Source organism: Gossypium hirsutum, chromosome A11, assembly GCF_007990345.1.
Source record: "Gossypium hirsutum isolate 1008001.06 chromosome A11, Gossypium_hirsutum_v2.1, whole genome shotgun sequence".
Lineage (NCBI taxonomy): Eukaryota > Viridiplantae > Streptophyta > Magnoliopsida > Malvales > Malvaceae > Gossypium > Gossypium hirsutum.
The window spans coordinates 123993115-124013292 of record NC_053434.1 but is presented as its reverse complement, the minus strand read 5'-3'; the positions used below and the strand labels follow the sequence as shown (position 1 = coordinate 124013292).

Below are 20178 nucleotides of genomic sequence, written 5' to 3'. Positions count from 1 at the left end.
TGGAAGAATCATCATTTTCACTGCATATACCTAACTCTGATAGAAATAAACAAGAACTAGATAATTCTCCCAAATATATTTTTTTAAAGCAAAGTGCTACAATAATAGAATTGTCTGTTCTTTTAGTGCCACCTCCATTATCTGTAGTGGGCTAAAGCTGCTCTTACATAATGTTGCAGTATAAATACCCCTTCAGAACAAGGGTTGCTGCATTAAGCTTCGAGCAATGGCATCTGCAACGAAATTCATTTGTCTTGTAGGATTGGTTGTGCTTGTAAGCTTTGTGCGGCTACAAAACGTTGATGCAGCAGGGGAATGTGGGAAATCATCACCTGATAATGAAGCAATGAAAATGATCCCGTGTGCTGAAGCAGCACAAGACGAGAATGCTCCGGTTTCTGCCACATGTTGCACCCAAGTGAGGCAAATCGGCCACAATCCAAGCTGCCTCTGTGCTGTTATGCTCTCGAGCACCGCTAAATCGTCCGGAATCAAGCCAGAAATTGCCATAACAATCCCTAAACGATGCAACATAGCCAACCGTCCGATCGGATACAAGTGTGGAGGTCAGTTGTGATTTCATTTCTACATTATTCATCTAATTTTTTAGTTTTTGAAACTTGTTATTAATTATGACTGCTTGTTTGAACTTTGCAGCTTACACACTTCCTTGAATGGACCTCACATATGATACTAATCACTTTGTAATTCAAGCTTTACTTATGTACCAATACAAGCTTGCAGCTTGTTCATATCCATATTGAATAATAAGAATAATAGTTCAAAAAACATACGCTTTCCAGTTATTTAGCATGAAAATACTAAAATACAGAGACAAAACTATATGAATTTCAGAATATTTGACCTGTCCCTTCTTATGCCTTCTTTAACTACCATTGTAAAAGCATCCCACCAGCAGATAGATAAGACTGCTTTAATCTTTGGGGTACAAATTTTGAATAGGAGACAAAACTGAAAACTGTTGAATTGACTACAAGATAAAACTGTGGTACAAATTTAATGTTGTTTTTTAATGTTTATAGCGAATAGCATCCACAGAAACAAGTAAAACCATGTGCTGTCAATGGCTAAATTGAATAAAAAGAAAAAAAAAATTGGAGACAAAAAAAGGTAGTCAAGAGAGTTCAACCATGGATAAACCATACATTCAAGCAAAAGTAACAATTCATCATAATAATATATAGTCACTAAGAAGCAAGTTTGATAATCCTTAAAAGGGAGACCAAATAACTATAATTGCTTGGCTGGAGACAGTAATAAACAATCCAGCTCTCTGCAACATTTGATTTGCTATATAATCCATCTCCTATATATATAACTTGAAACAGATTAAAATGTTGCCCATATCTTCCTCTGTACCTGTTAAGGATAAAAACCAAAATTTATCAGTCATTGCATTGGTCCAATTCAGGGAGATTTTGATTCAGTAGCAAAGGTACCTTTATAAGTATTTATCCTGATTGGCAAACAAGTATTAGTAATATAGAGAACCTGCAGAAATAACAAACATGTTAAACCTTTGAATTGGAATATTTTTGTCCAAATTGGCCATTATACAGTACCTTGCCACCAATTTCCTCTTGATGCAAACCCTGGATCATCTTCTACAAGATCCTTGTTAAACTAGGAAATTAAGAAAACAAGTTAGCAGATTCCTAAATAAGATGTCAGATCACTAGTACTACTTACCACGGAGTTCAATTCCGAGTCCTCTCTACTCTTGGGATCAAAGCATACATCTTGGCCACCGTAGTAAATCGATGAACTTAAATGACAGGGTTCAACTCGTTGTTCCTCATAAATGTTTCTATTTCCCATGTTCTGATTTTCACCTTCATGTCCTTTGGAAGAATTACCTGATATAGATATTAATGAAATGATTTGGAGAGAATTTCCAGGCACCAAAAATTGAGCATTCACTAATTACCAAGTGGAAACAGAAGCAATTGTTGGAAACTACTTCAATTCACACTTTATATCACAGGAATTCTGTAAGAGAAAACTTGGTTCTTGTTTTGGTCTAGTGCACAACACAACACCTAATACTATATGTAATGAACAAAATGGTTGTGGAATGGAAATAGAGTGATGAACATACCATAGGGACCTGGCTTTGTTGTGTTCCATGGCTCTTTGGGTGAATCGTACCTTTTGGTAATAAGGTCATGACGCAGTGACTCCCTACCTAATACCTATAACATATACAACAATAACAAAAGAATGTCATTTGTTCAACTCTGCAATGCTCTCAGCAGCCATTAATCAGCCATGTAAAGCTCATACAAGATAAAAATCCCAATTAAGAAAATGAAAACTATCCATGGATCAAATTGAAAGAACAAACAAACATGGTAATAATAAAAAAAATACCTTAGATGGAGGAGCAAAAATAGAGCCAAAAATCCCAGTAGAAGAAGAAGGTGGGTCTTTTGAACCAAATAGCTCTGAAGCTAAAGAAGAAGAAGAAGAAGAAGAAGAAGACCCCACTTTTTTATTTCCTTCCATTATTCTCTACACACAAAATCAAGCTTCTCTTTTGCTCTCTTGTGAATCCCTATATATTTAAAAAGCAACACCGTCTAAGAATCAAAACAAAGACGATCAAAGAACAAAAACAGTACGCAACAAAGAAAGACACGTGAAGATTGCTCTTTGTGTTTGCATCAGTTATTGTTTTTATTTCAATGAAAAGAAAAGAAACCGTCCTCTCCCTTTTACCGATTTTTACAAAAGATTGAAACTTTGAAAAAAAAAAACGGACATGCAGACAGATATATACACGACACGTGAAAGCAGTAATTTTGTATGAATGAAAGTTCAAAGTTCCAACCTTTTTTTCCACCCAAAGTCGACCCTTTTGGTTTTCCCAGTACACTAACAATGGTCCATATTTATACACACAAAGTGATGTATGGTATAAGGAAAGTAAATCTATTACATAATTAATATCCCAATCAAATAAAAAAAGATACGTCTTTCATATCCAATTATCCTTATTGCCTTGAATTGAAATTTGACTTGATGATACTAAGCCAGGGTATAAGGCATAGATGATGGCAGTTAGTTGACCGATGCCTCCCCCACTTATGACCTTATCCTTTTATCCTATCGGATCAAACTGGTGGGTTCTTGTAAATTTTAGAGCTAATGGTAATAGACCTGGAAAACCCTGTTTATTACACAACATACATGAATTACGCTACCCTGTCTAGTTCTTGTAATGCTTTGTTAACTACCATGAGATCATTGTTTTGACCGTATTACAGAAAAGAAACAAACAATATTGTAATCCAATGTTATCCAAAGACCAAAAAGAAAAGGGGTTCAAGTGCATGAACTACATGTGTCCAAAAATTTCCCCACATGGTGTGCCGTCGTCCTAGAATAGAACCTGTCAGCTTCTCAAAGGATGCTGTTATATCGCATTTGCCTCTTCCAAAGCCAGTTTTTTTTTTCTTTCCTTGAGTTAAATATTTTCCCAGTTTCTATTAAGTTTGAAATTAGGAAAAAATGTTTTTTTTTCATTGTGGGGGGTTTTTCTCTCTAAATTATTGGCGAATTACAAGGCCTGAAATGAGCAAATCATATGGCAAATAATTTTCTTGTGAAATTATAAAAAGATTAAAAAAAAGAAGAGAATGAAGAGAAGATAAAAAAGTAAAATTTTATACTAAAGCTATGGGTGAAATGTTGTGGATGAAAATGCAACACCTAACGCAAAGTAATATGGGATTGGATAAGAACAAAATTTAGAGAAAATAAATAATAATAATAAAAAGTAAAAGAAAAGTGTAAGCACTTTAAGAGGATGGCAGTCATGTCCCTATTTGGCATGTGCCTACTGCTCAGTACTGCTTTGACATACGTTAATGCTTGCTTATTATATTAATTTATATTATTATACCTATTCTTGGATTTTGTTTTTTCTTGCAAAAATGGAAAGTCTTTTTAGGCTCAATTTTCTTTATTTGGGTGGAGAAGATACAAAAGACTAAGCCCAAAATGCTGGAAAAATAATAATAATCTGAGGTAAAGTTTAGGCTTAAATCCACATTCTTAATGTTAATTATAATAATATATATAAAATTACATATTAAATCAAATTTTATATATAATTTTGAGATTTATTTTGTATAATTATTATTCAAAACTCATTTGGCAATAATCTTAAAGATTTCTAATCCAATCTTTTAAAATTATACGTTTTGATTTAAAAATAGAAATAAAAGATTTCAAGGATTAAATTGAGTTACCTAAAACATAAATAAAGAATTTTGTGTTAATTACACAAATTCTTTGATACCAACCTTAAGTAAAGAAATTAGGTTTAGTCCCCATTATGCTAAAAGGTTTACTTACGTTCAAATTTCAACAAATACTTTTCTCACTACACAAAATTCTTCCCCTATAAACAAATAAATATCAATATATATATTTTTATACTTTGGAATGAGATGAGCTACCTCCACTTCAATAATGAAATCGGGTTGAAATTAAATTATAATTTTTATGATAATAAAAATATAATTTTATATTTAAATAGCTTATATCTTTACAACTAATAAGTTATATCAATAGTTTCCATTAATATAAGGTTTATAGCAAACTTGATCTATTCATATTTTTAGATTTTTTTTATATGTTTTAAGTTAATTGTTGATATCTTAACATAGAAGTATAATGGAAGGGTGAGATGAAAACCCTGAAGAATAGATGTTGGGTCAGAAATGCAGCGATGGAGGAAGGAAATTTGGGAAGTTATTTTCCGTAAAATAAAAAGCAGCCAAGCAGCTAATTCTGGCTGGCAGGCTATTAGGCAAGGGTTACGTGTTGATAGCCCCGACACTCTGCGTTTGTTGTTTCTCTCCACTCATACGAGGAACAGGGACTATATCTATATGACATAGATATAAAAATCAGTTTGGTTCCTAAAAACTACTCAATAATTAGCAACGCCTTTGAATGGCCGGCCTCCTTGCCTGCACAAAAACTTAACCCACATTCGCCAATATTCCATTCCGTCAGGAACCAAGCTTTGTCTCCCGTGGACACTGATCCAGCTGCTTGCATTAAGAACGTCAAGCGTTTGGTCGTTAAGGTCTGTTCATTTGAATCTCAAATGATATTTTCGTAATCTCATATCGTGAAAATGATAGAGCAAGGTAAGGGTTGTTTTGTTTCGGGATCGAATATGTGTCGATAAATATAAGAAAAAATCAAACAGAAAAGTTTTGGGATAAAGAAAATATCATGAAAGCAACCAAGGAAATGGTGTCGCGTGTCCCTCACTCAATACGTTACGGCTTCTAATAATAATGATAAGAGTGTTTGTCATGTCGTCTTACGTCTCGCCATTGATCTCCATGTGAAACATGAACCACTTCTGTCACTATTCCGTACAGACGACAACCACAACAAACAACATCATCATCATACTATATAATGTCTGCTCCAAACTATTAGGAATTTTCCTTTGAATAAAGTTTCTTTATTATTATTATATATATACTTTTTGAAAACGTTGCTTCATTCATCTTCTTCACAAATCACAACCCCTTTTCTCCCCTCCATGGATCCTATCCGAGCTTTTTTGATCGATGTCAAGCGTCTCATTGTTAAGGTTTCTGTGTTTTTTTTTTATGATAATGTGGTTTTGGTTTCATTAATAAGAGGGGAATGATTTGATTTATGGATTTTTTATTATAATAAAGGTGGGAACAGCCGTGGTGACTCGACACGATGGAAGATTAGCAGTGGGGAGGCTTGGGGCTTTATGTGAACAGGTAATTAATTAAATAAGAAAAGGGTAACAATGGGAAAGCTGGGATTTTTATTTTGATTTTGATGGCTCACTGTTAATGTGCGTTTGAATGAACTGGTTGCTTGCAGCTTAAGGAACTAAACTCTCAAGGCTATGAAGTAGTTTTAGTCACTTCAGGTGCTGTTGGTCTTGGTCGTCAAAGGCTTAGATACAGGAAACTGGTCAATAGCAGGTTTCAATTCCTCCAACACCTTTTTCTTATTTGTTTTTTTCTTTTTCATAAAATTTGAATTAAAAAAAGATTTCATCTTTGTTTTGTACAGTTTGGCTGACCTTCAAAACCCACAAGTTGAACTTGACGGCAAAGCTTGTGCTGCTGTTGGCCAAAATAGTTTAATGGCTCTTTATGACACCTTGTTTAGCCAGGTGAAACCTGAAATAACAACATAGTTTTATGTTTGAACCTTTATGTTTCCACTTGTCTTAATATTATAACTCAAAATCTTTTTTTGCAGCTTGATGTTACTTCTTCACAACATCTTGTAACAGATAGTGACTTTAGGAATGATAGTTTCAGAGAACAACTCTCTGAAACAGTGAAATCTTTATTAGCTTTGAAAGTTATTCCTGTTTTCAATGAAAATGATGCAGTCAGCACTCGTCGAGCACCTTACGAGGTATACAACTATGCCTTCAAGTTCAAGCTTCATTCTTTCAGACAACTTTCTGTTTTCTTCTGTTCTTCCTTTCAGACAAATTGATTGCAAGTTTTTGTTGTTTCAGGATTCTTCTGGGATATTCTGGGATAATGACAGTCTAGCAGGTCTATTAGCTATGGAAGTAAAAGCTGATCTCCTTGTTTTGTTGAGTGATGTGGAGGGTCTTTATAGTGGACCACCTAGTGATCCGAACTCAAAACCGATCCATACATATATAAAAGAAAAACATCAAGCAGAAATAACATTTGGTGACAAGTCCAGGCTAGGTAGAGGAGGTATGACCGCAAAGGTTGATGCGGCCGTTTGTGCTGCTTCTTCTGGTATCCCTGTTGTTATTACTAGGTATGCGACTTATAATCGAGACAGATTATTAGCTTATAAAACTGGTTCTTGCTGCTGACACTCCTGATTTTGTGTTTTAAAGTGGCTATGCCACTGATAACATTATAAAGCTACTTCAAGGAAAGCCTGTTGGTACCCTATTTCATAAAGATGCACACTTATGGACTTCGGTTAATGAAGTTGATGCACGTGAAATGGCGGTTGCAGCACGAGAATGTTCTAGACGGCTACAGGTAGGAAACATCATTTCTTCTAGATTTGACCGTAAACGATCTCTCTTCGGTTTGGATGTTTTTGTAAATGATCTTACTTTCAGGCAATGAGCTCTGAAGATAGGAGGAAACTTTTGCTGGATGTAGCTGATGCTCTGGAGGCCAACGAAAGTTTGATCATGGCTGAAAACGAAGCTGATGTTGCTGCTGCCAAGGCTGATGGATACGAGAAGGCACTAATATCTCGTTTGGCCTTGAAGCCTGGAAAGGCAAGCATTTGTTGATTATGTGATTGTGTGTTGCTTCCATTTGATATGTAAGCAAATTCCTCCGGATTTTCATACATTGTTTTGTTTAACAGATTGCAGCTCTTGCAAAATCTATTCGTGTACTTGCTGACATGGAAGAGCCTATTGGTCATATTGTAAAGAGAACAGACGTTAGAAATCCTCAAAAAAAACATCTTAGAATTGTGTGGATTTGCTTTCCTCATCACTGTTTTCACCATTTACTTCGATTACCCTTGGTGCAGTTTGCAGATGGACTCATCTTGGAGAAAACATCTTGTCCTCTCTGTGTCCTGCTGATTGTTTTCGAGTCTCGACCGGATGCCTTTGTTCAGGTAACGGACCATTTAGCTTATTAGGTGTTGTCATATTTCACATTGATAAGAATTCATGATTATTTTAGTATCATTTTTCCCGTTATGATTTAATAGATAGCTTCACTAGCCATTCGAACTGGTAACGGGCTACTTCTTAAAGGTGGCAAAGAAGCTAGGCGATCAAATGCAATCCTACACAAGGTATGATTCTCTAGCTTCATGTAAATACTTGCTCATACCGAAGCACGAGCCTTATTGCTTTTGTTTCTATATCATCAGATCATTACTTCTGCCATCCCAGACAACGTTGGAGACAAACTTATCGGACTCGTCGCTTCAAGAGAGGATATCCCAGATTTGCTTAAGGTGAGCTGCAAGATTTTCAGTTCATTAAAGCTCTTTGGTATATATATATGTGTATGTTTTTTTAATTTATTCTATTTTGCCACAACTTGATGATGTGATAGATCTTGTGATCCCAAGAGGTAGCAATAGTCTTGTTTCTCAAATTAATAATTCAACAAAAATTCCTGTTCTTGGTCATGCCGGTAAGAAAAATAATTCGGCTCTTCGATGCCTTGCGAATTAGATCTTCAACTGAACTTCAAAATATTCATTGCAGATAGAGTTTGTCATGTTTATGTTGACAAGTCAGCTAACCCGGATATGGCCAAAAAAATTGTTCGGGACGCAAAGATAGACTACCCAGCAGCATGTAACACAATGGTAATTCCATTATGCATAGATTTCGACTTGTGTTCCTGTTTTTAGCTGCTTATGTTACCGTGCTTGCCTTTCTATTTTTGTGTAGTTTGTTTCGGAATTCCTTAACGATGCTGTTTTCAGGAAACACTTCTATTACACCAGGATTTGTCAAATAATGATTTGCTCAAGGAGCTTCTTGCGGAACTCCGACGTGAAGGTATGCTTATACGAGTGTATATATGATTCTGGTTGAGGCTGCTAAGTTCTGTCGTTGAACTTTCGAGGGATTACTTTCTGCAGGGGTTACCCTTTATGGTGGACCAAGAGCAAGTTCCTTGTTAAACCTTCCCAGGGCACAATCGTTACATTGTGAGTACAGTTCACATGCGTGCACAGTTGAATTCGTGGATGATGTGGGGGCTGCTATTGACCATATACATCAGCATGGAATGTTAACATTAATGGGAGACAACATTAATGGCAAACAATACAAAGTGGTGCAAGTTTAGCACCCTAAAGTTGACTTTGAAAAAGTGGCATGGGATAATTTTTTTTTGGTCCTTGAGATAATGGGCTATTTATTGTTTGGTCCTTGAACCTCAACTATAAATAGGCTTTCTCATTTCTCATTTCAATCATCCCAACCAATCTTTCTCTCTTAGTTTTCTCTCTTCTCCCATTTGAGAATTCTCAAGGAAATCTATTTGTTTGTAATATTTTGAAGATAGTAAAGTTATCATCTGGTGTTAGTGCCCGAGGACGTAGGTATAATTTACCGAACCTCGTTAAAACTCTTGTGTTCTTTCTTGTCCTATTTTTCTTTCAATATTTGAGGATATAATAGTAGTATTTAATTGTGCTATTAAATTACTATAGAAGGGATATTCTGTCTAAGGAAAGACTTGGTATTTAAGAGATCCATGTGATCCACCTCTCTTTCCTGGGAATTGAACTTTGTGTGATTTTTTAGTACAATAATTTACACGCTTCCGACCCTATTGGAACAACAAGTGGTATCAGAGCCGAAGGTTAATCGTAGTATGCTCTGTGGTTGCAGTTTAAACTGATCTTCCACATCAGAAAAGATTTCCTTAGGTATATTGAAAGATTATGGAGAAAACGGTCGGTGTAGGAGCTTCAACATCGTCCATGTGGACAAGACCGACAATTGCAAATGCAAGATTGGCCGTGGAGATCTTTGATGGCACGGGCCATTTTGGTATGTGGCAAAGTGAGGTTCTAGATGCCCTTTTTCAGCAGGGTCTAGACATTGCCATTGATGAAGAGAAACCAGATGATGTACAGGAGAAAGATTGGAAGGCGATCAATCGGTTGGCATGTGGCACAATTCGATCATGCCTTTCTCGAGAGCAGAGGTATGCTTTTTCAAAGGAGACTTCTGCAAATAAGTTGTGGGTGGCACTTGAAGAAAATTTTTTAAAGAAAAGCAGTCAAAATAAGCTCCACTTGAAGAAAAGACTGTTTCGCTTCACTTACGTCCCAAGTACCACAATGAATGATCACATCACCAAATTTAATCAGTTAGTCACTGATTTGCTGAATATGGATGAGACATTCAAAGATGAAGATTTGGCTTTGATGCTGTTGGGGTCACTTCCTGAGGAGTTTGAGTTCCTAGAAACTACTCTACTTCATGGCAGGAGTGATATATCTCTGAGCGAAGTCTGTGCGGCCTTATACAGTTATGAACAGAGAAAGAAGGACAAACAGAAAAAACTCAATCAGAGATACAGAAGCTTTAGTAGTCCGAGGTCGTTCATACACTCGGAAGAAAACTCAAAAGGGGAGATCAAAGTCAAAGTCCAGTCTCGGGAAAGATGAATGTGCTTTTTGTCATGAGAAAGGCCACTGGAAGAAAAATTGTCCAAAGCTGAAGAATAAGGGAAAAGCTGCTGTAGATGCTTGTGTTGCAAAGCATGATACCAGTGACTCTGAACTATCACTGGTTGCATCATCATCGTCGTTCCATTCAGATGAGTGGATATTGGATTCGGGTTGTACCTATCATATGTCCCCTAACCGAGAGTGGTTCTCTGATTTAGTAGAACTAAATGGAGGAGTTGTTTATATGGGCAATGACAATGCCTGTAAAACTGTTGGGATAGGTTCAATCCAATTAAAGAATAAAGATGGATCAACCAGAGTTTTGACTGATGTTCGGTACGTGCCCAGTTTGAAGAAAAATCTCATCTCATTGGGAGCCTTGGAATCCAATGGTTCAGTTGTTACTATGAGAGATGGGGTTTTGAAAGTGACATCTGGCGCACTTGTGATATTGAAGGGCATCAGGAAAAATAACTTGTATTACTACCAAGGTAGTACAGTTATTGGAGCAGTCGCTGCAGCTTCCGGTAACAAAGACTTGGACTCAATGCAGTTGTGGCATATGAAGTTGGGACATGCCAGCGAAAAATCCTTGCAAATTCTGGCAAAGCAAGGATTGTTGAAAGGTGCAAAGGCTTGCAAATTAAAATTTTGTGAGCACTGTGTTCTGGGAAAGCAAAAGAGAGTGAAATTCGACACTGCTATCCATAATACAAAAGGTATTTTGGAATATATTCACTCAGATGTGTGGGGGCCTTCCAAAACACCTTCGTTGGGAGGAAAACACTACTTTGTTACTTTTGTTGATGACTTTTCCAGAAGAGTTTGGGTGTATACCATGAAAACTAAAGATGAAGTGCTTGGAGTTTTTCTTAAATGGAAAACTATGATCGAAAACCAGACTGGCAAGAAAATCAAGCGGCTTAGGACGGACAATGGAGGGGAATATAAAAGTGATCCGTTCTTCGATGTGTGCCAAGAGTATGGTATTGTTCGACACTTCACAGTTAGGGATACACCACAATAGAATGGAGTGGCAGAGCGTATGAATCGAACATTGCTGGAGAAAGTTCGATGTATGTTGTCCAATGCTGGGTTGGGCAAGCAATTTTGGGCTGAGGCTGTGACATACGCTGGCCATCTTGTTAATCGTTTGCCATCATCTGCATTAGAAAGAAAAACTCCTATAGAGGTATGGTCTGGAAAACCGGCTACAGATTATGATTCCTTACATGTGTTTGGAACCACTGCATATTACCATGTGAAGGAGTCAAAGTTAGATCCGAGGGCAAAGAAAGCTCTCTTTATGGGAATCACTTCTGGAGTGAAGGGATTTCGTCTTTGGTGCTTAAGCACAAAGAAAATGATCTGTAGCAGAGATGTTACCTTTGATGAATCTGCCACATTGAAAAATGTAGCAGATAAAGATATTCAGACGAGCAATACTCCACAGCAGGTGGAGTGTACTCCAAAACAGGTAGAGTTTGAACAGATGGGGATTTGCCCAGTTAATAAGTCTAATTCTCCAGCCACAATGGAGGAATTAGAGGTTGAAGAGGTTCTGACCCAAGAACCACTAAGTACACCAGAACCAGTTGCAGTTGCAAGGCCACGGAGAGAAATTCGTAAACCTGCTCGATTTACTGATATGGTGGCCTACGCCCTTCCCGTTGTTGATGATATTCCTATCACTTATCAAGAAGCAATGCAAAGCTTAGAAAGTGATAAATGGAAAAGCGCCATGGATGAAGAAATGCAGTTTCTCCGGAAGAACAATACTTGGGAGTTGGCGCAATTACCAAAAGGTAAAAGGGCAATCGGATGCAAGTGGGTATTCACAAAGAAAGTTGGATCTCCTAGCAAGAAGGATATTCGCTACAAGGCAAGATTGGTAGCTAAAGGCTACGCTCAGAAGGAGGGAATTGACTACAATGATGTATTTTCCCCTGTTGTGAAGCATTCCTCCATTAGAATTTTGTTGGCCTTGGTAGCACAGTTGAATTTGGAACTAGCTCAACATGATGTTAAGACGGCTTTCTTGCATGGTGAGTTAGAAGAGGAGATCTATATGACTCAGCCCGAAGGATACACAAATGCTGGTGGTAGAAATTGGGTTTGTAAGCTTAACAAATCGCTATATGGATTGAAGCAATCCCCGAGGCAGTGGTACAAGCGATTTGATAGCTTTATGAGAAGGCAGAAGTACACAAGAAGCAAATATGACAATTGTGTATATTTGCAGAAGCTGCATGACGGATCTTTCATTTATCTACTCTTGTATGTTGATGATATGTTAATCGCTTCGAAGAGCCAAAATGAGATAGATAAGCTGAAGGCTCAGTTGAATCAAGAGTTCGAGATGAAAGATCTAGGTGAGGCCAAGAAGATTCTCGGCATGGAGATAAGTAGAGATAGACCGAGAGGCAAGCTCTGTTTAAATCAGAAGCAATATCTGAAAAAGGTATTACAATGTTTTGGTGTAAATGAAAACACAAAACATGTAAGTACCCCACTTGCTTCTCATTTGAAACTTAGTGCTCAATTATCTCCGAAGACTGAAGATGAAAGAGAATATATGGCGAAAGTCCCATATGCTAATGCAGTTGGGAGTTTGATGTATGCGATGGTGTGTACGAGGCCTGACATTTCACAAGCTGTTGGAGTTATGAGCAGGTATATGCATGATCCTGGAAAAGGACATTGGCAAGCTGTGAAATGGATTCTACGGTATCTTCGAAAAACCGTAGATGTTGGTTTAATTTTTGAACAGGATGAAGCACTTGGTCAGTTTGTAGTTGGATATGTTGATTCCGACTTTGCTGGTGATTTAGATAAACGTCGTTCAACTACGGGGTATCTGTTTACTCTTGCGAAAGCCCCAGTGAGTTGGAAGTCTACCTTACAGTCTACAGTAGCTGTGTCTACTACAGAGGCAGAATATATGGCAGTTACAGAAGCTGTTAAGGAGGCTATTTGGCTTAATGGATTGTTGAAAGACTTAGGAGTTGTTCAAAGTCACATAAGTTTATATTGTGACAGTCAGAGCGCTATTCATTTAGCGAAAAATCAAGTCTATCATTCAAGAACCAAGCATATCGACGTAAGATATCACTTTGTGCGGGAAGTCTTTGAAAAAGGAAAAATTCTACTTCAGAAGATTCGACAGCAGATAATCCCGCAGATATGATGACCAAGGTGGTAACAACAATCAAGTTTAATCATTGTTTGAACTTGATTAACATCCTGAGAATTTGAGCACCTTCAGGTGTATGGCGCTCGAGAGTGCATTTGTAGGCACTACAAAAGATAACTTTATCGAATTTGGGGAGTTGAAGGAAGTGTGTGAAGATGTGATTATCCTAATCAAATCTTCAAGGTGGAGATTGTTAACATTAATGGGAGACAACATTAATGGCAAACAATACAAAGTGGTGCAAGTTTAGCACCCTAAAGTTGACTTTGAAAAAGTGGCATGGGATAATTTTTTTTTTGGTCCTTGAGATAATGGGCTATTTATTGTTTGGTCCTTGAACCTCAACTATAAATAGGCTTTCTCATTTCTCATTTCAATCATCCCAACCAATCTTTCTCTCTTAGTTTTCTCTCTTCTCCCATTTGAGAATTCTCAAGGAAATCTATTTGTTTGTAATATTTTGAAGATAGTAAAGTTATCATCTGGTGTTAGTGCCCGAGGACGTAGGTATAATTTACCGAACCTCGTTAAAACTCTTGTGTTCTTTCTTGTCCTATTTTTCTTTCAATATTTGAGGATATAATAGTAGTATTTAATTGTGCTATTAAATTACTATAGAAGGGATATTCTGTCTAAGGAAAGACTTGGTATTTAAGAGATCCATGTGATCCACCTCTCTTTCCTGGGAATTGAACTTTGTGTGATTTTTTAGTACAATAATTTACACGCTTCCGACCCTATTGGAACAACATGGAAGGCATGTCATGTTCTCTCGGAATTTGTTTTCCTTTTCTATTCATTGCTTTATTTATGCCTCTTGAGTTGTTGGCTGCCTTTCTCTAAATTACAAGCAACTTGCTTTATCTTCAGTTCTCACACCGACTGTATTGTCACTGAAGATCGCGAAGTTGCTGAAATGTTTTTGCACAGAGTAGACAGGTACGGTTTTTTTTTATAGAAGTAGACAGGTACGGTTACTTCTCAGCTTGAGATCTACTTTCTTTGGATATTCACACAAGTTATTCACGAAGTTGATGTTTTGTTACAGTGCTGCAGTATTTCATAATGCAAACACACGGTTTTGTGATGGAGCACGATTCGGACTTGGTGCCGAGGTCATCAGTCTTCCGAAATTTTCTTGTATTTGGACAACACAGTCAATTTTCTAAACTGTTCTATTTCTTACATGGATTTTTACAGGTTGGTGTAAGTACAAGCAGGGTTCATGCCCGAGGTCCAGTCGGAGTTGAAGGATTGTTAACAACTCGATGGTATGCTCGATTTTCTTTATGATAAAACTTACCATGTAAAGTAGATCTTCTAACAAACTATCATGGTTGTTAAAAATGTAGGATTTTGAGAGGGAGTGGACAGGTAGTGGATGGTGACAAAGGGGTTACTTACAGTCACAAGGATCTTCCCCTGCAAACACAAATATAATCAGCTCCGAAATTAAGAGATGGAAGGAAATGATTCGTCTTCTTTTCCTTGTTCATCCTCTCCATTAGTTTCTGTATCTTGTAGCATGGTACTGCGGAACTGCTTGTATGACTGCGCATTTTGTTTACGGTTTTTGGCCTTATAGTTATGTTCCCAGAAACTTTTCTGTCCGGAACATGCGGAACGCCGTATGATTCTCTTGTAAATGGAAAAACTTTTTAAGATCACAGCTTCTGGCTTTGTAAGTGTAGCTGAGATATGTGAATGTTTCCTATGGTTGACCAAGAGAAAACAAAACTCCTCGAGGTTCATGATTTCAAGAAGTTCGTTAAGATTCGAGAGGATGTTTTCATGAATGTCCATGTGATGAGATATTGCAGGATTTGAATCTCCAACCTGCTGAATGCCACATTTTAAGAGGAACTCCGTATGAATAAAATGGACTAAACCCCAAGTTAATGAGGGATTCTTATTAATATAGAGTTAAAGTTACAGGAAAATGAGGGAAAAGAAGCAAGAAAAGTTGATTGTCTACATTAATGAACATAAAAATCGAAAATAATGTTACCTATAATTTGAAGAAAAAATTTGAATAGCTATACATAATGAGCTAGGTAAAAACTCTGAAAATATTAAGCATGTGATCGAACACCTGGAATATGGTCACCTCAGATTTCACCATCCCAAAGTTCTTCAAGGGTCTTGTATGCACCATAGGTTTCGTGCACGAATGCTTCGCCTCTTATCAACTTCTCCTGAATTCCAGATTTTCAGATAAATTCTATTATTCTCACAAGTTCCAAGACAAAACAAAACAAAAGAAATGAAGCTGTTTACTTGCCTGTTCAATATGAGAAAAATTGGGAAGCAACTCTTGAGGTATAAACCAGTTAAAAACATCAAGGTTTTCCTTCAATCTTGCCTCGCTTATGCTCTTCGGAAGTACGCTATGACCCATTTGCAGTCCCCAACGGAGAGATACTTGTGCGGGGGATTTCCCCACTTCCCGTGCCACCATTTTAACAAAAGGGTTGTCCAAAACTTTCTTCCTCACATTCTCCCCAGATTGAGAACCCAATGGTGAGTATCCCTTACATCAAACAAAGCAGTAACACTATATAGCTAATATGATCAACAGAACAAAAGACAGAAATGATATGAACCTGAAGCGGCCTGTTTTCTTACCGACAAGTGAATTCCCTTGGATTTACAAAATTCATGCAGCTTTGGCTGCTGCCATACAGGGTGAAGTTCCACTTGATTGACTGCAGGCGGTATACGTGCCACTTCCAATAGATCCCTGAGCTTCTTTGCCGAGAAATTACTCACTCCAATAGCTTTAGCCTTACCGGAATCGTAGAGTGCCTCCATTGCTTTCCATGTAGCTGGGATGTCTGGTTGTGTAAGGCTTTCACCCTTCACAGCAATTGCTCCCCTTTTTGCACTCACTGGCCAATGTATCTTCAACATTCATCGCAGTTACCACAAATGTCATATATACATATATATCATTTCAATAAAGTAAGTGTTAAGACATACTAGATAGAGATCAACATAATCAAGTTGCAAATCCTGCAGAGTTTTATGCAATGCCTTTGGTACATCTTCAGGCAAGTGATCAGTACACCTAAACGTACAACGCAATGACATATTAGATATGCAAAGTAACGGACTCCATTGAGAAGAACTTATAAAGAAAAGTATTAAAGCACAAAAGCAAACCATAGTTTTGAGGTGACCCATACATCCTGACGTTTCACCATACCCTCACTAAACACTTTTTTCAAAGCAGAACCAACCTGAATTGAAACACATAAAACAATATATCAGGACTTTTGCCATACATGTTTTGAACATCCCCTTACACACACAAAAAGCAAATAAAACATCACCTCTTTCTCATTGTTGTACATTGAAGCACAATCAATATGTCTATATCCAACCTGAAAGATGACAGAAAACCAGATGAAAACACCAAAAAGACAGAAAAAAAAACATAAAAAAGGGGTACCTTGATGGCAGAAATGACAGTGTTTTGAAGGTCACCATGTTTAGCACCGTAAGTGCCTAAACCAACAGAAGGGATCTTAGCTCCTGTGTTGAGTTCAAAGAATTTGATCTTATTATCAGCCATTATCTAACAAATGGGTGTTGGAGAAGAGAGATGCGAAAACACAGGCAGTACCAAATGATATTTTTTCCAGATTACAAAAACAGTTTGGGTTGTGTTTTTTTTTTTTTTGGTTCTTAACTACATTTTGTAGGAAGGTACGACACTTGGCATGGGAGCATTGGGTTTTATGTTGTCTGTTAGGATTTTTGGATTGGGAAGTGGAAACTCTGCCCAAGTGGCGATTACAAAAGTGGTAAAGCCCTTAGCCCTTTAGCCTCTAAGGGGTGTTTTAGCCCAAGTTCGCAACCCCTCGACGCTAAAATAGAAAATTATTATTTAGGTAAATTAATAAAAATTTAATTTAATTTTTTAAAAATTATAAAGATATAAACTATTAAAAATTAAAATTTCATTTCGGCCTCCAAATTTTTTTTTGTTTCACTCCTATTTTTATAATTAGTTTTAACCTCATGTTTTTGTATTTTTACTTTAAATAGAGCTTGAAAAGGTTCATGAAATTTTGACGAGAATGCCTAGGTCCACCAAGATCTAGTAAATTAATAATGTTTTTACTCACTAAAAACCTTTAAGGGCTTGTTGAACCCGCTAAAGCCAATATAATAGGACATTTTCTTGATGGGTTTCGGCAGTCCTATTGAAATTCGAAACTAAAATCAAATATATACACCTAAAAGAAACAAATACTCAGTCTCGTCAAATTTCCAATTTCCAACCCATCCAATTAAAAACATAAACATAAATTCCATGAAGATTAAAGTGACGACATGGTTTTATGTCTGAAAAATGACAGCTACAAACCTGTTGATTATTAAACTTTCAAACATGTGGATGATTGTCTTCATTGTTGATTGCCGTGTTAGTTCATATCATGACAAAACCAAATATTATTGTTCTTATTATTATTATTATAAAGAATAAAAAATCAACCTTTTTTCTCTCTTAACAAACAAACAGTGGGGCTATAACGCTAGTTTGATTGATTTGTTTAGTTAGCCATATTGACAATGATTTCTAACCAAATTCCTTTCACATCATTTCTACAAATATTTAAGTAGTCAAAGTGTTTGAATCAATGTGACATCAACTTTACATCTATTTCATTTTCATTTATTAAGATTTCATCCCAAAATCATATCAAAATTTTATATCAATGACATAAAACAAATTATAAAAATATTATAAATATTATAAATAATTGCATAACATAATTTCATAAAATAATTTTTTGGTCATCAATCATCATGTATCCTTGAGAATAATTGGTTTAGGCTTAGCGTAAGAGGCAAGAACACCATAAACTTACAAACTATAATTATGGAGTAAATTAAGGGTGGCATAATCTACGTAAATGTCAAATTATAATTATTAATAAAATTTTATTTTATTAATTAAGTAACTAGTTGCCTCTAAAAATTGTAAAATGTGGTCATCACTGTCATATCATTTACCTAAAACAAACTGTCTGCTTTCAAGCTCTTCTCTAAATATAATTATTTCTTAATAATATTTATTTATTTTTGCATTGATTTCCTTTATTTCTAATTTTAGTTTTGAAATTATGAAGTTGCAGATAAAGACACTTTTTTTAAAAAATAAAAAAAAAAGCGGAACCTTGAAAGAAAAAGACAATAATCTTACTGGTGGGGGACTAATTTAAAACTCAAACCCTAAATACTTGTTAACTGATAATATTTTTTTGAGAAATCGTAGATGTAGATCCTTTCTCTTTTGTCTTGTCTTTTGGATTTATTTGGTTCTATTAATTAATTAATTAATAATGGATGAGTGTTAAAGCTATCACATTGAGAGGATAGTAGAAAACAATTTACGTACTCACCTAAGATCAATTATTTTAAAAAAATATAATTAAATATCAATATTTTTATTAATTAATTTGTAATATGAATATTATAGTTTCAGTCTTTTTTTATTACTTGAAATTAAAGAAGGTCAATTTTAGTTCAATTGGTATGAGTATTGTTGCCAATGCAGGAAAATGAGTTACGAATAGTTTTAGACATGATGTTAAAAAAAGCAAATATAATCCGATCCTATAATAAAATTGTTAGAAAAAAAAATCTTAAATAGCTAATTGATAATAAAGAATAAAAAAAAAGTTGATTTTATTCCTTAAGATAAGGTAAAGCTTCTTAATGTTGACTGATTTTTTAACAGAAAATAAAAAAGAAGAAGAACAAAACATAATGAATAAAAAACCATCAAATCAAGGCTTTGTAATAGAATGGACATGAATATATGTTTGTTGAACAACAACAACAAAAAAGACATGAAAATATGTTTGATGTTGGAGCTTTTGGGCAATCGATTGCTTAAAACCAAACTGTGTGTTCCCATGTTTGTTTTCGAAGCAATAATTCATGTGATCTCCTAACAATCAAAATTTTTAGGTAAATTTCAAATTAATTTGGAACATAATTTATAAGATTCGTAATGAATTTTGTCATTTTTATTTTTTAAAAAAATTTAGTAAATTAATTCTTACACGTTAGATCAAACAATAAATTAGTCATCCTATTAAAAATTTCATCGATTTTTACTATTAAAAACTAGTCCTTATTTATAAACATGAGGTGTATACGGCATATCACATGTCATTGTTTGATTAATCTGCCAATCACATCAATTTTTAATAATACAAATGGATAGAATTTTTAACAAAAATAACCAATTAATTTACTTCGTGATTTAACATATAAAATTAATTTTTAACTATGAATTCAATCTATTGTGTGTTAGGGTATAAAACAAAATCATTCTTTCAACCATATGATTAATACTTAAAAGGGTTTACTATAATACATTAATTAAGGTTATTATAGGTACACACAATATTTTAATAAGTAGACTCTGGGTATAGTTCATCATATCGTCTTGGATTCAACTGATTCAGATCGTTGATCCTATAGTAATTAAATAAATAATTATAAAGTTTATAAAAAATAAAAATATATATATTAAAACTTTATAAAGTCGGTTCATCAAAGGGTTCACTCAAAGTAGGGGAGAAAACAGAAACTTTGCCGGAGTGGGGAGATAAAATTTTAAAATTTTGAGAGGATCAAAAATAAAAATTTTGTTCTAAAAAGGCTTAGATTATATTATTAAATTTTAGAAAGGACTAAAATTATATTTTTTTTTCTATTTATTCGAAGGACTAAAGGACTTAAAATGAATAATCAAT

At 35.5% G+C, this 20178-nt stretch overlaps 4 protein-coding genes across 6 annotated transcripts; 2 read left to right on the top strand and 2 right to left on the bottom strand.

The window, feature by feature from the left end:
• The first annotated feature begins 193 nt into the window (after positions 1 to 193).
• LOC121209559 (putative lipid-transfer protein DIR1) lies at positions 194 to 871 on the top strand. Its single transcript, XM_041080373.1, has 2 exons — positions 194 to 566; positions 658 to 871. The coding sequence occupies exons 1-2, from the start codon at positions 227 to 229 to the stop codon at positions 672 to 674; spliced, it is 357 nt and encodes a 118-aa protein (XP_040936307.1). The 5' UTR covers positions 194 to 226; the 3' UTR covers positions 675 to 871.
• A 261-nt stretch (positions 872 to 1132) lies between these two features.
• Positions 1133 to 2983, bottom strand: LOC121209558 (uncharacterized). 2 transcript variants are annotated; one of them, XM_041080372.1, is made up of 7 exons: positions 2852 to 2983; positions 2392 to 2575; positions 2120 to 2213; positions 1711 to 1877; positions 1584 to 1644; positions 1461 to 1512; positions 1133 to 1380 (listed from the first exon to the last, which is right to left on the bottom strand). In XM_041080372.1, the coding sequence occupies exons 2-6, from the start codon at positions 2524 to 2526 to the stop codon at positions 1496 to 1498; spliced, it is 474 nt and encodes a 157-aa protein (XP_040936306.1). In that variant the 5' UTR covers positions 2527 to 2575; positions 2852 to 2983; the 3' UTR covers positions 1133 to 1380; positions 1461 to 1495. The 2 variants fall into 2 exon arrangements, with proteins under 2 accessions (XP_040936306.1, XP_040936305.1); XM_041080371.1 differs by having other exon boundaries at positions 2392 to 2889.
• Positions 2984 to 4866: 1883 nt separating this feature from the next.
• LOC121209556 (delta-1-pyrroline-5-carboxylate synthase) lies at positions 4867 to 15198 on the top strand. 2 transcript variants are annotated; one of them, XM_041080369.1, is made up of 20 exons: positions 4867 to 5119; positions 5733 to 5804; positions 5911 to 6014; positions 6106 to 6208; positions 6298 to 6459; positions 6566 to 6843; positions 6926 to 7076; positions 7160 to 7324; positions 7417 to 7494; positions 7588 to 7677; positions 7774 to 7860; positions 7939 to 8025; positions 8111 to 8207; positions 8282 to 8385; positions 8506 to 8581; positions 8665 to 8815; positions 14273 to 14341; positions 14451 to 14517; positions 14603 to 14673; positions 14755 to 15198. In XM_041080369.1, the coding sequence occupies exons 4-20, from the start codon at positions 6179 to 6181 to the stop codon at positions 14840 to 14842; spliced, it is 1851 nt and encodes a 616-aa protein (XP_040936303.1). In that variant the 5' UTR covers positions 4867 to 5119; positions 5733 to 5804; positions 5911 to 6014; positions 6106 to 6178; the 3' UTR covers positions 14843 to 15198. The 2 variants fall into 2 exon arrangements, with proteins under 2 accessions (XP_040936303.1, XP_040936302.1); XM_041080368.1 differs by lacking the exon at positions 4867 to 5119 and adding an exon at positions 5526 to 5641.
• A 78-nt stretch (positions 15199 to 15276) lies between these two features.
• On the bottom strand, positions 15277 to 17117 carry LOC121209557 (aldo-keto reductase family 4 member C8). The gene is made up of 7 exons (XM_041080370.1): positions 16854 to 17117; positions 16735 to 16785; positions 16565 to 16641; positions 16382 to 16469; positions 16028 to 16303; positions 15684 to 15932; positions 15277 to 15597 (listed from the first exon to the last, which is right to left on the bottom strand). The coding sequence occupies exons 1-7, from the start codon at positions 16974 to 16976 to the stop codon at positions 15511 to 15513; spliced, it is 951 nt and encodes a 316-aa protein (XP_040936304.1). The 5' UTR covers positions 16977 to 17117; the 3' UTR covers positions 15277 to 15510.
• Between the last annotated feature and the right edge of the window lie 3061 nt (positions 17118 to 20178).